General features: G+C 40.7%; 1 protein-coding gene across 1 annotated transcript; it reads left to right on the forward strand.

Moving 5' to 3' along the window:
* The first annotated feature begins 548 nt into the window (after nucleotides 1–548).
* On the forward strand, nucleotides 549–1,268 carry LOC149183735 (uncharacterized). Its single transcript, XM_089415054.1, has one exon. The coding sequence runs from the start codon at nucleotides 549–551 to the stop codon at nucleotides 1,266–1,268; it is 720 nt and encodes a 239-aa protein (XP_089271180.1).
* Nucleotides 1,269–15,348: the final 14,080 nt, after the last annotated feature.

Below are 15,348 nucleotides of genomic sequence, written 5' to 3' on the forward strand. Positions count from 1 at the left end.
TGTGCCCTCTCAAGAAAAGTAGGCTCAAGAATCAATCCAGTTTTAAATACGAGCACTCCTCTTTTGCTGCCGCTCATTCCTACTCAGGCGATCAATCAAGTAGACTACAACTTCTCTACGCCAAAAATTAGTGGGTTGTTAGAATTTATGTTTCAAGCAGCTCAAAAAATACACAGACAATGCTGCGAAATATCTCGTAAGTTTTGGGATTAGAAGGTTTGCTAAAGCAAAACTTATTTGTTACAGATGGGCTCTTCTTTGTTACGGCTAGGATAGAAGCACCTCTTATATATAAGAGCTGGTGCATTACCTGTATATTCCAAGTGATGCCCGGTATATCAAAACTGGGGCCTGATGGACCTAGTATGTTGGAAGGCGGAGGTGAGTCCTACATTAAGAGAAAAAGTAACCTTACGGAAGCTTTGAAATGGTCAAGGGAGGTTGCCATTCATCCTGGCGTCCTCCAATCCCTATGGCGCCTTGCTGCAGATTATTCTCTAAGTTCTAGAGATAAGGGAAGCTATGAGAGCGAGCATGACTTAGCTGCTATGGTGCAAGATTTCATGGAAAATGGTAGCTCTGGGAAAGATGGCGGTTGTTATAGCAGTGAAAGCAACTCCGACACAACCAACATTTTAAAGCTTGTAGAAAGTATTAAGGGCCTGAAGACTTCGGTGATGCCATTCGAGAAGGATTTGCTCTCTGTGGTACAAGCTCTAATTTTGTCCAATAAAATTGATTTTCATTGCTCAAGGGAAGGGATTTACAAGGCTCTTTGTATCAAGAAGTTGATTGTGAAGCATTTGAGGTCTATTGGATACAACTTTGCAGTTTGCAAGTCAGAGTGGAAGGGAACTGATAAAGTTCCAGGGGGTGAATATGAGTACATAGATGTTATACTGGAAGGTGATGACAAGGCCACTGAACCCCTGATCATTGACATTGACTTTCAGAGTCATTTTGAAATTGCAAGACCCATTCTATCGTATGATGGACTATTAAGATATCTCCCTGTGGTTTATGTGGGCAACCTTGCTAAAGTTGAACAAATATTGGAAATAATGGTAGAAGTTGCAAAGCTTTCATTGAAGCAGAATTCAATGCCTCTTCCACCATGGAGAACACTTGGATATTTGTGTGCCAAATGGTTTTCCCCCAATGAGGTAGAGCCTTTTGATTACAGAAGTAAACTTCGAAGGAAAAGTGTAAGTCCAGATTGGAGATATGCAACTCCTCGCCCAAAGCAAAGACTTCAAGAAAGCAGTTAAACTATGTTCAAAGGTGTTAGAGTTTGAATCACAAAATATGAAGAGGCTCAAGACAGTCGAATTTTGGCATTTAAATTGTGTTTTGTGATTACACAATAGTTTCGTAGCGCGCTACGAAACTGCTGAAGCTGCATAATTAACGTTCAGTCAAACAAATTTTGAAGGACTTTTCAATCAGCATTAAAAGAATTTTGTCAGCACACATGTACATGCGAAAGGCTAACAACAAACGAAGGACATGGCACTCCAATGGATTGATTGACTAATTCAAGAGGATCAACATGGTTAATTACTTCCGAATATCTTTGAGGAAACCAAAAGCATAAAAACAGGGGCAGTTTCCTGTTTCTCAGCAGAGGTAAAGGGATACGACATTAAGGACCAGTAAGAAGCTTATAACATCCATCAAGGCTAAAGCTGAAGGAAACCACTTGTCAAAGAATGAATCCTGATTGTAATATATGCTATGTTTAGCATGATGTAGAATTAGAATCCTAATCGTTTTAGGTTTCTAGAGCTGTCAATTAGTAGTAAGTTGCTTTTAATAGTTAGTTTAATATGTCAATAGGTGTCATGATAAGGGGAATTCGAGTTCCCCTCATGCTTGAGGAGGAATCTCAGTTAGGTAGAAGAGCTCTATATATAGGTGAAAGAGCAAGGTAATACAGGTTGGAAATTTATGAAAAAAAAAAGCTCTGAGATTTGTCTTATGTAAAGACTCTATTTTTTGGCTAATATAATATTGGCTTGTGCTTCTCAAGAATCATAGAGATTTCAATGTATGAGTTTCTTTTGTTGTATTTTCATGTTATCTACAGTGTTATGAGTATCTGATTACCTAGAAATCGCTTACAGTGTTCTAATTTCCTTCATATACTCATAAACTGCCTTCTATGTGTCTGGTGTGCTCTACATATGTTGAAATCTGAATGCCTTGACTTTTATGCAAAGCCAACCCTACTGTTAATACTAAATCACATATGACTCCATAAGCCCAATGGATACTTGTTAGTTTTGTTTCCACCATTTCATTTTTGTTTGTTTCACAAGAGTTAGCCATCTTGATCATAATAAAAAACCTTTAATCCTTTGAGAGAGCCCTCTCAGGCTAAGGAGGCTAAGCCTTAGCTAAAAGATTGGTTTGAAACAGTTACTTGAAGTCTTCCTGGTCTGCAACCTTCCAAGGCCTGATTTTGAGATAACAACGTTGATGGAAAGGGCAAGAAGCATGCTCAGTGGTGTCGGGTTAGAATAGGAATTCTGTGCAGAGGCTGTGGATACTGCATGTTACTTGGTCAACAGATCACCTTCATCAGCGTTGGAGGATAAGACTCCACAAGAGGTATGGAATGGTAAGAAGCCCTCTCTTTCACATCTGAGGGTATTTGGATGTGATGCATATGTACATGTTCCAAAGGAGAAACGAACCAAGTTGGATAGTAAATCTGAAAAGTGCATCTTTATTGGGTATAAGGATGGTTTAAAGGGTTATAAGCTTTGGAACCCAGTCACACGGAAATTTGTGTAGAGCCGAGAAGTGGTGTTTAGAGAGGTAAAAGATGTTATTAAACATGAAGTCCAACTAAAGGAACTTGAGAATATAGAGTTTGAGCTTAAGGAGGAAGAATCGGACTCTACAACAGAGGAGGAATCAGAAGATGAAGAGCCACAAACTTCAGGTGTGAGAAAATCAGTTCGAGAAAGAAGGCAGCCAGAAAAGTATAGCCCATCTACTTTCTGTTCAAATTTTTCTTTATTTATTACTGATGATGTTCCCAGAACTGTGAAGGAAGCAGTAGATTCAGAGGATAAAAAACTATGGAAAGAGGCCATGGTTGATGAAATGGCATCTTTTCACAAAAATGCGGCCTGGGATCTGGTGGAGTTGTCGGCTGGAAGGAAACCCATTTGTAGCAAATGGGTGTTCAAGAAGAAGACAAATGCAGAAGGAAAGGTGGAGAAATACAAATCTCGGTTAGTAGCAAAAGGTTATTCCCACGTGTCAGGAATTGATTTTGGTGATATTTTTTCTCCTGTTGCCAAGGTAACTTCTATTAGGTTACTTTTACCTGTTGTTTTTGCTTTTTATTTTGAGGTAGAACAGATGGATGTGAAGAAAACATTTCTTCACGGAGATCTAGAAGAGGAGATCTACATGAAGCAAACTAAAGGCTTTGTGGTGAAGGGTAAGAAAGAATAGGTATGCAAGTTAAAGAAGTCTCTGTATGGGTTAAAAAAGTCACCAAGGATGTGGTATCAGAAATTTGATACATTTATACGGGGACTTGGCTTCACTAGAAGCAAAGCAGATCATTGTGTGTATTTTAAATTAATTGGTGACTGTGTTATTTATCTGTTCTTGTATGTGGATGATATGTTGCTCGTTGGAAATGACAAAGAAATTATCCAGATTTGAAGACCCAATTGTCCTCCAAATTCGACATGAAAGATCTTGGTGCTGGAAACTATATTTTGGGCATGGAAATGAAAAGAGATCGAGCAAAGAGGAAGCTCTGGTTAAACCAGAGGAAGTATGTCGAGACAATATTGCAGAGGTTTAATATGCAGGATAGTAAACCGGTGAAGGTTCCTATTCTTGTAGGTGTGAGGTTATCTGTTGAACAGTGTCCCAAGACACAAGAAGAGGAAGAGGACATGTCTTGTGTTTCATATGCAAGTGCAGTCGGTAGCCTGATGTATGCAATAGTCTATATTAGACGAGACATTGCACATGCAGTGGGAGTATTGAGCAGGTTTATGTCAAAACCAGGAAAGGAGCATTGGATAGCAGTGAAGCGAGTTTTCAGGTTTTTGCGTGGCACTAGTGATTATGGTTTGTGCTACCAAGGAAGACCAGGATTGGACAGAGTGTTGGATATTTGTGGCCTTGTTGATGCAGACTGGGCTGGAGATCTTGATCAGAGAAGATCTACAAGTGGGTATGTGTTTAACCTATTTGGAGGTGTAGTCAGTTGGATGAGTAAGAAACAATCTGTAGTGGCACTATCAACTATAGAGGCAGAATACATGGCAGCCACTCATGCAAGCAAGAAGTTTGGTTGAAGAGATTGTGTTCAAGTATGGGATCAGTACAAGAAGCTATAAGGATAGACTGTGACAGCCAAAGTGCAATTTTCTTGGCAAAGAACCCTGCATATCATTCAAAGACAAAGCACATTGATGTTCATTATCACTTTATGAGGGATATGATAGAAGACAAAAAGGTGTTGCTGGTAAAGGTGGACACTTTGAAGAATACTGCAAATGTATTGACAAAATCTGTGAGCTCTGAGAAGTTCTCTTGGTGTAGAGAAACAACAAGTGTTGCAGGGCTGGATAAATGACTAAGCTCCCTTGTGGCCCCCTATGGAAAGAAAACAACAAGTGGGAGAATGTTGGGTTGTGTTATATTCTTTCCACGACTAGCCCACGTAGTTAATCAGGGGTTAGAGGGGGGGAGGTCACAGGGGGTTTGAGGTGTACCCGTAACCTCACTTTATGGGGTCAGGGGTAGCGGGCTGGAAAATTTTGGTTTTGGACCCTATGTTAGGTTGGGCGGACCCACCTATGGTTTTGTGCATGATTTTCGCACTTTTTTTTGGACGCAATGGTTTTTGGTCCATGGTATTGGATGCTTCGGCATGTATAAATATGTATTATAACATTGAAAGGAACATAATGAAAAATCAAGCTGGTAGTTCAGGTTTTCGGATCCAGGGGAAAATCTCTATGTATATGTGTTTTATGTGTTATGCTCTCGCATTGTTTATTTTCTATGTTTTAGAATTCGTATGTAGGTAATTTTTGTACAGGGTTAAAACCTACAAGTGGAAACGTTACTTAATGGGCAAAGAAATGATTATACATACCGATCATTAGCCACTTCAATACTTGCACTCACAAACTAAATTGCAGCAATCGGGACACTATAGGTGGATGGGTTTCCTACAACAGTTTCATTTAGTCATGAGATATAAAAGGGGCATACAAAATAAAGTTGCAGATATGTTATCCAGACCAATTATAAATGCATCTACTATACTTAAGCATAACTCAGTAATGCATGTAAGCTATATTGAACAATATTCTCAAGATATAGACTTTAAAGATGTATATGCAGCTTTAAGTAATGGAAAAAAGGTAGAAGAATTGTATTACTATGTTAAGGACCAACTCTTGTATCATTTGGAAAAGCTATGCATTCCACAAACATAAAGAGTTAACATAATTAGGGAGGCACATACTTCTCTGATATCAGGTAATTTTGGTGTAAGTAAAATAGTTGCACAGCTGCAAAGATACAACTATTGGCTAAAAATGCATGAAGCGATTTCTAGATATGTAAGAGGGTGTACCATGTGTGCTAAAGGAAAGCCCAACAATAGAAAACTAGGCTTCTACACTCCACTACCAGTCCCTTCCCATCCTTGGGAAAGTGTTTCCATGGAATTTGTTGGGGGATTGCCAAAATATAGAAAAGGTCATGACTATTTGTATGTTATTGTGGACAAGTTCAGCAAAATGTGTATTTTAATACCTTGTAATAAGCAAATTACAGCTAAACAAATAGCAAAGTTGTTCTTTCAGCATGTCTGGGTGCATTTTGGGTTACCTACTTCCATAGTATCTGATCGAGACTCCCAATTTTTTGGGAAGTTTTGGTCAAGTCTGTGGGAATTGATGGACACTAAGCTAAAGAAAAGCACAACCTTTCATCCACAAATAGATGGCCAAACAGAGGTAGTCAATAGGATAGTAATCTAGTTGCTCAGGGGTTATTGTAGCAAGCATCCCAAGCTTTGGGATGAACATTTATGTTATGTGCAACATGCTTACAACCATGCTAAACATTCTTCTACAAAGAGATCTATGTTTGAGAGTTGTTTTGGTTTTATACCAAGGTATCCCTTGGATTTTATCTTTGAAAAAGTCATAGCAATTGATGGACACAGTGACATGGACAAAGTAACCAGGTTCATCGAACAGATCCAAGAAATTCACCAGGCAGTGCAAGAACAACTGAAAAGGAGCCAAGCCAAGTACAAGGCAAGGCATGATAAACATCGGTTGGAGCACAGCTTCCAAGTTGGTGATCAAGTCTGGCTGTATATCAGCAAGGATAGAATGCAAGGTGAAGGAAAGAAGCTAAAGCCAATAAGGTATGGGCCTTTTGAGGTACTTGATAAAATTGGTGAGAACACTTTCTGCCTTGATCTGCCAGCATACATTCACATATATTGAGTGGTAAATGCAGAAAACTTAAGATTGTTTGAACCTTCATTAATTGAAGATCTCGAAGAGCAAAGTCAATTGCCTTCCATTGATGATCTGTTGCCTGAATATCTCAAAGAGCTGCATGAAGATACAGTTCTGGACAAGAAGATGAGAACCGCGCATAGAGGGGACATGGAGTACCTTAGAATTGGACTCAAAGGTTCAAAACCCAGTAGTGCAAATGGATAGAGATTGGGCAAGTGAGGCAATTGTATCCTCACTTAAGCGATCCTTGAAAACCAACTTTTGGTGGTCCAAAAGCCTTTTTCAATGGGAAGGCGTGATCCAAATGGATCCAAGAACACTCTCTAAGTCTTGAAAACTCTTAAAATCATGCCAAAGATCAAAATCATCAGATGCCAAGAGCTCTTAGTATGGTGGAAAAACATTATTGGGAGGCAAAAACCAGAAAAAAAATGTGAAAACAATGAAAAAAACAGAGTATCAGAGGCGGAACAGGTGAATGCACAGTAGCCGTCAGATTTGGATGATCAATGGGACAGATCTGATCAGAAATCGCAATCGGCATAGACAATCAGCGGATATCAGTGTAGACCACATGACACTTGCGACAGCAACTGGCGGAGTCAACTAGGACCGTCAATCAAGCGCGCAGATCGACGGCCCAATTTGTATCGCAGGATTGCTATCGGGGATTACAAGAGTGCTTACAATGGCCCAAGGTTATTGTGATATGTGATTGCGATCAATCGCATTAGAGCAACACCGTGGAGTGGGACCGATACACATGTATATGTGCGATCTGATGAACCATACCTGACCATTTTATCAATATTATTCCATAAAATTTGAGATCCACAGCAAAGCCATTTTTAATGTATTTTCATGATTTTATTTTATTAAATGAAATGCGAAGGATGAAGGCCGATGCGATAAGCTGTACCCGAAAGGGTTCCTTAAGGCTATTATATATTGTTTCAAGTCCGGAGAAAAGCCATTTCTAATGTATTTTCACAGTTTTAACACATTTTTAAAAATACAAAGGGGCAAGCCATTGCGACATGCGATGGCGACTTACAGGCGGACTCGATAAGGGAATAGACCATATTTAAGGACTTTTTGAAGTTCGAATTGAACTTTGTTTTGGCAGAATTTCACAGTCGTTAATGCATTTTCCTGTGTAAAATAGAAAACGGCCGTGTTTGGGATTCTGAAGGTTTTCAAGGGCCCGAGGCACTCTTACACTGCAGAATAGGTGGCCACCTCCTCTTTAGGCATTATGCAATGATTGTGTAACACCAGAAGATGGATTTGAAGCAGATAGAGTCCCGTGAGACAGAAAACCAAGGAGAAACACAACCTAGATTGGCTTTAAAGCCACAGACAGAGAGCAAGCACGACAGCCAGTATTGAAGGCAGTGCCGAGACAGAGCTAGGACAGAGAAAGAGAGAGTTGAGGGAGTCTATGTACTTAGAGAAAGCTTGAGAGGTTCAATTAAAGCTCTTGTTGTTGCATCTGTTGTGTGTGAGGCTCAAATTGAGCTCACTGTTGTAAAAACTTTGTTTTGAAGGCATAATAGAGAGGCCACCACTGAAGGCTGGACCAAGAGATGTAGCCCAGGAGTATTGGGTGAACTCCTCATTAAATTTGTTATGTTATATGTTTTCTATTATGTTTTGTTTACTGCTTCATTGTCTATGTACTTCGCAATCTTATCAATCCATTACATAAAATAACATAGACAAATCCATGCACATGAGTCTGTAATACCTTATTAATTGTCTTAGATCTCATTATTAGATCACTGTGTTTCACACTTGAACTAATTCACTTGTTGTAATACATAATCTATTACTTAAAATGTGTTGTATATGTTGTTAACGTTGTCTCGCCCATGGTGGCTACCTTCCCAGACATCAGACATACCTTTCACAAAAAACTTGTTGTAACAATTGTTTCACTCATGCAGACTCATCCACTGAGTGTTGTACATGTTATATTCCCTTGTGTGTTGTGACTGTTGCATTCGTGTGCACTGTTCCTCCGGTAGTTGTGCATGTCCTGTTGTGTTGTGTGTTCCTAGCAGATTTGGGACTCACTCTCACCCTCTCCCTCTACAGTGAAGGAACCATTGACGCAAGTAACACTTACAATTACCAAGCATGTGAACCTCACTTCTTGAATACAAAGTAGACCACTCTCCTGTGCTGACAAGCAAGAGTTGAGGTAAATCTTTAGGATAATGGAAATCAGGCCATCATACTGGATGGGACTCCCACACGAAACAGCGTAAGGTCTAGTTGGGACTTCATACCGGGGTGATCCCCCTGAATGTTGGCGGGTCCAGTGCCGTCAACAGGATGGTAAGCTATAGTAACTGCCAAATTTGTCCCAAAACCTTCAAACAAATATTTCCAAAAGTTTTATGTAAGCTTGGCATCTTGGTTATATATTATTTTATTAGACATGATATTCAATTTCAAAACTCCCTTTATAAAATATTTTCAATATTGATTTCTTTATAAGTGGAATTCATAAGGATAAAGTGAGTTTTCTTGCTCAATTCAAATACCACCACCATGATTACATCATGTTTCCTAGTGGAATTTTGTAGCCCAATGACTATGTCCATAGATATGACTTCACACTTCAATTTTGAAATTTTTATCAACAACAACATCCCTCTTGGATGCTTATGTTGAACTTTGACTTGTTGATATTACAAGTTGATGGGCCTCTAAATTAGAAATAAATTGAAGCCCATCTCACCATCCTTCAGCCCATTAAACCTCTCTTTTTGAATTAGATAATGTATTTTTAACTTTAATATGTTCATTAGGAAGGTTTATGGATAATTGCATATTTGTGCCTAGTATTATTTATTTTTGTGGAATATTGGGAAAATTATGAAGATTTGGAGGAGGAGATAATTTATGGACTTTCTCCCTACTATAGGATGATTTATATTAAATAATAAATCAAGAAGATATTCTAAAATAATTTCACAGATTTTGGAGCTCCAATGATTGAGAAAATCTAGGAATGTGTTCCCTGTCATTTAATACAAATTCCTAGTATTGGGAACCATATGCACTAATTAACGGATTTTGTTGGGGGAAACTTCATCCTTTCATGGGAAATTATTCCTAATCATTTTTTATAAGTACCAAGTAGAATTTTCCTCTAGGGGTGGATTTTTCTTAGTCTTCTTGTGGAGAGAAGTCATATTTTTGCAGCTCCACTTTCATTTCTTGTAGGGATGTAATTGTATTGATGGAAATAATGAAGCTTGGTGTCATGTTTAGCTTCTAAATCTTGGTCTCTGTCATAGGACTCTGATTTTCCTTGGTGTTGTTGGGAAAATTATCCAATACGGAATGACCCTATCCCACTCTAAGGAGTGATAGTACCTCAGCAACAAACAAGACAAAACTATCTAAGTGTTATTCTTTATGAAATGTAAAGAGAGGAGAAGGATGTAACTAACCGATGTCTTCCGCTAGTTTGTTGATCCAATCTCACTCCTTGCTGCTTGCTCCCAGCTCCTTGCTCCTTCACTGGCCCAGCTACACCAAGTTCCTGCAAAATGGCAAGAGAGGGAAACTACAAGAAGCATACATTCATAACTAGTTTAAGGATTAGAATAAACTAAATATGCAAATACAACAAAACATCATTGAGATACATGCATATAGAAGAAACTCAAATGGCTTTATTGATGAAGAAGTAAAGTTCAGGAAGTGATACAACCATAAGAGGCCCAATCCAGCATCACCTTCCCAGCAGAAAGGAATCTCCTCTTCACCTCCTTCAAAGCAAATCACCCAATAGCTCTAAACTCAAACCAACAGCAATTCTTTGCATTCACAAAATTCCAGCCTCTAGATCTCATGGGGGAGAGATCCATATATAGATGTTTGGAGAGAGGATGAGTCAGCCTGAGATGTGACTAGTGTCCTCTCCCTCTTTCAGTTCTTGATTCCACTTGGAGATTTGGAACCTCTTACTCATCACCAGTCGAATTCCCTGAGGCAAGTGTCATTTTGGAAGCTTCCTGGACTCTGACACCTTGAGAAATGAGCTTGCCACTTGTCCCTTCTCGCTCAGCGCAGGTAGCCAGTGTTGCAGTTGACATTCAGCGCAGGTAGCCAGTGTTGGCTTTGACATTCAGCGCAGACAGCTAGTGTAGCCACTGAAATGATCCTGAATTGACTTGGTTTTGATCAGTTTTTGGTGGAGAACTTCTCTGAATTGCTGTGGTTTATTGGCCTTGTTCATCTAGGGGTAGGAACAACATGTTTAGGGACTTTGGATCCCTTAGATTATGGACATTTCATGCTCAATGCTGTAAGGCACAAAAATGTCTATAACAGTTGCCCCCTAAAGTGTGAGGCTGTTTATCGGGTGAAATGCTTTATCAGGAGGATCCGAAGTTCATCCAATGTTGGGAGGTGACCTGTAATAAGATACAATACAATACATTATTTTTCATACTGCTTTCATGATCTAGCTAAGGCGGGCATTCCCATGCTCATCTTTATAAATTCATTTTTCTGTACATAGAACAGACAATCGTATGATGGTAGACTGATAATTTTTGATGAAATTATCATCCTTTGAGTAGGATGATCATCTGCTGCACATTTCAATGTCTTTATTTACTGAAAATATATCGCAGCCCGGATGGATGAAACTAGATCCGGGGTCTTCAATCTCATCCGATCTTCACTCTAAGTACAAGTCTATCCACGTGAGAATTTTTTGAAGTCGAACGTGGAAAGACATCGCTTGATTACCAGTCAATGATGTAAACTGTTAACAAGCGCGAGAGGAATCACCGATAATGATGATGAACCTCAAGGTATTGCAGTACAATTTACATGGTGTGAATAGAGGACTTGGCATCGAACACCACGCAAAATCTTTCGGTCGAAGGTCATTGATGTATACCTGTCGCCAGAAGTGAGAAACTTGCCATTGTGGCATGCAAGCTTCAAAGTACTGAGGGGGGTGTTCCTAGATCAACTTCTTGGATAATGAGCTGATGTCGACAAGAAGCGATCCGTCAAAGGAGGGCCTTCATGAATCCCACATCAGTGACATGGAACGGAGCTAATGATTGTGATGGAGGTGAACACGATCTGTGATATATGATTCAGGGTGGCGGACATGAAAGGATGAAGGATAATGTATGGCAGTGGATGGGACACGGTTGACTCTTTCTGAACAACATCTCTTGAACATATGGCGACACTGATGCGATGGATCGGTAGCATTACCCCAAATATGGATGGTATGGCGAGACCATGGTGATGTGACCGGTGAATGAAACAACCCAACCCGATTGTGGTACGGAGGAAAAGTGTCATGTTCAAGAGCGACTTGCTACCATCAAAGCTTTGAGTTTCTCCCAATTTTTCCCCAGTCATTGCTGACCAGTACCTCTTTATTTTTGTCAAGCTTGAGGAGGATAACATATGCTTGTTCTATAACCTTCCCTTCGGGCAAGCCCATCGCTATGTTTTAACGAGCCTAGCAATAGGGAAACTCGTTCTCGTCTAAAGACAAGTTTGTTGCTATTTAATGCATTTAACGAGTCTAGCGACAAAGACAACTCGGTCCTTTTCATTTTTAGAGAGTCTGAAAAGGTACGTAAAGTTAACTCCAAAGGTCCTTTTTCGTCATCTAATCCCTTAAGTCCGAAAAAGTATAAAACAATACAGAAGGGATGAATGTTCGATAGTTTTAACGAGCCGAACTAAACAAGCGCTCGATCCTTTTGTGCAATAATCCCTCAGGTCCAAAAAGATTAAAATCTAGAGGAGGGATAGCTCTTCCGGTCGCTTTAACGAGCTGGAAGGCCAAAACTCGGCAAACTTTTCATATTTTACGAGTCAGATGAAAAGAGCTCAAAGAAGACTCGTATTTTGAGGAACGAGTGATAAACAGGGATAGCAGCAGATTCCAGGTACAGGTTGGAATTTTCCAATCACGGCAGTGTCACAAGGATGGCTAGGTGAAATCACTCTTCGCAGTTGTTCCTCAAAATAGGTAAACAATCAAATGGAGGTGAATGATCGGCCAAATGAAAAGTGGAGGTGACGGTGCAAACACGACCAAGGCTTTTATGGCTGATGAATTTACGATCACAATGGTTATTTACCGGTTCATTTTTTCTGGATGAGCTTGAACTCTAGGGGGAAGCTTGCTCACAATTGCGTTTATTTTTTAATGAGCATGAACTTGTGCTAAAACTGCTCAAATCTTGCGTTTATTTTTTAACGAGCATGAACTTTTGCTAAAACTGCTCGATTATACCAGTCATAAGATAAGAATGTCTCCTTAAGATTCTATTTTTTATTGGAGCTTCATCTTTAAAGCTTTGCTCCATATCCTTCCTTTATGCAAGTTAGGAAACGGCTAACCCAAAAAACAGATAAATAACCGCTCTTTGCTTGCACTCCAAAAGGTTTGCATGCCCCCAGGCATAAAGTACGATTTCAAGGTTACCTCTACTTCACCTCTGCCAAAACATTTGTCTTGCCGAGAGAGGCCTACCTCTTTCAGGTTACCCAAAGATTGTCTCGTTAATCTTTCAAACAAAACATTTCTTCGGCGATGTCTACCGAAATAGACAAAGGTGAGTGACCCTGTTCCGTCAAACACATAACTTTGACAAAAGAATCCTATTCTAGAACAACCCCTCTTCCTAGACGGACGGGGTACGGACTAGTCATATTCTCCCATGGAAACCTACCCTATACCCAAGGTTTTCTCTGCCCGAAGTAGACCAGGATGCATGCCCCCTGGGTTCCAGTCACATCTTTCCGAATCACTCGCACTCATCGGGAAGAAGGACTGGGGGTGGAGACATTTCTTGATTGAATAGACCATTCAGGGTTGGTATGTGACTATTAGCGATGCGTGATCTCGGAAATGAAAGTTGGTCTACGAGCTTGACTATTCTTCCTTCGTGTGGAAAACACATTACTCTAAAGAGTGAGGAGACAATGGCTCCCATGCAATATATATAATCTCGTCCAAGGAGTAGGTTATAATCCAAGGGTCCTTGAACGACCATCACGTTCATTTGAGCGGCCTTCCCTTTCAATGTTATGGGCACATTGGGGAGGATCCCTAATGGTCGACTGGTTCCTTTATCAAAACCTGAGAGATTTCTTATCTCAAGCAAAAGCGCTAGGGAACCTAGTGCTTTCCAAGCAATAGAGGAAAGGATACTCACAGATGCCCCTTCATCAATGATAGTGCCAGCCATTACCATTCTATATATTTGGACTATAATTCTGAATGGTATACTGGCTGGCAACCGGGGTCTGCCTAGTTGGTTCCAGTCAAAGGACACAACCAGGTTGCTTGGTGGTGGGACCGAATATACGGCCGGATATGACCCTGATGAAGTTCCTTCCTGTGATAAAGGAATGGGCGCATTGCCCTGATGCTCGTCAGAGTCTGTGTTGATGAAAAGAATCTGGATGGTGTCATCCTTATTCTCTTCAGTGACGGTGTCATTTGAAGATGAATCCTCTGAAGGCAAAACCGGGTCAACTGCCGTTTCGACCTTTGGACTTTCGTCAGGTCTGGATTCAGTAGGTTCATTTTCAATGACGGACGCTTCAGCTGACCACTTGAGCGGGCCAGCTATATTCTCAACTAACGAAGGACTTGGCACGAGTTTTTTATATCTAGGAGGAAGTCGTAACGGCGAAACCGGATGATCTTCCAAAACTCTCTTCGCCTCGTCTAAGAAGGGACAACGATGGATGGCGTGATCGCCTTCACACAGTCTGCAGGGGGATCTTGCTCCCCCTCTTTGTCTTGAACCTTCACTTTCGCTGGTTGACGGTAAGCATTCAACATGACTATCAGAGGTTGATGCTCCCGAATTGTGCAAACGAGGAGACCAGTCCCTTAGTATCCGGGGAATACAGGGACAGTCTCTATGGAAGTGGTCTCCTCCACATATGACACATGGCGATTTAGGCCCGGTTAGTGCTGTGTGTGGATTTTTGTCAGATGCCTTTTGCTTGCCCCCAGTCGCCTTTGGCTCCTTCTTCTTCTTCTCTCTCTTCTTCTTCTCCTTCTTCTCTTTGGGAGCTTGGCTTTTGCCGGCTCTACCTTGCGAGGAGGAAGGAGGAGAGGAAGAGTTATAGGAAGTAGAAGGCTGGTGGGCAGCTCTAGACTGATCTAACTGTTGACTCGACTGTTCAGGAACCGTGGTGTTCTGAACTACATTGGTTGAGAAGAGCCAGACTGGCAGGCCAATTGTCAGTCCTGGAAGCGACAATGTGGCCATGTGGGGCGCACCAACATCTCCCCAAGAGGAGAAAGGACTAGGATTTCCATCATGGGGAATTCCTTGGTTGGTGTGTTCCATTTTCTCAACCTAAAGATCAACGCAGGAATAGGAGGTGATTATGTTCCGTTTAAAATAAATTTTTAACGACGCTTTAGACACAACTTGCTTTTTCACTTTTAAAGAGTCGAGAAAAAGCTAAAGATGACTCTAGTCTCCTTCGATGTTTTAATGAGCCCGAAGTGACAAATGCTCGGATGGACTTTTCTGTTATAGAGTCTGAAAAAGGCCAAAAGGAACTGCTCTGGAGTTCTAGGTAGAAGGTGTGCCAAACTTTTCGCAAAACCGCAGAATACCTTTTAGGGTACGGGCAGTCGATCTTCCTGAATGCTGTGTTCAGTGCATTGCGATCAGTAGGGCGACTGACACGGCTTCCTATGGATAAAGGCTTTATTCCTATAGGGGTCTCCCAATATATACGCGACGGTACGTGGGAGCACAAGTCCGTATTGATACTTATCGCTTCACCG

The sequence above is a fragment of the Pinus tabuliformis genome, chromosome 3_2 (assembly GCF_031772625.1).
Source record: "Pinus tabuliformis cultivar Carrire ecotype Pingquan chromosome 3_2, CPIR1, whole genome shotgun sequence".
NCBI classification, from domain to species: Eukaryota; Viridiplantae; Streptophyta; class Pinopsida; order Pinales; family Pinaceae; genus Pinus; species Pinus tabuliformis.

Excerpts from the sequence above, each read along its gene's own strand:
- LOC149183735 (XM_089415054.1), top strand. The coding sequence starts at position 549 with ATGGTGCAAGATTTCATGGAAAATGGTAGCTCTGGGAAAGATGGCGGT.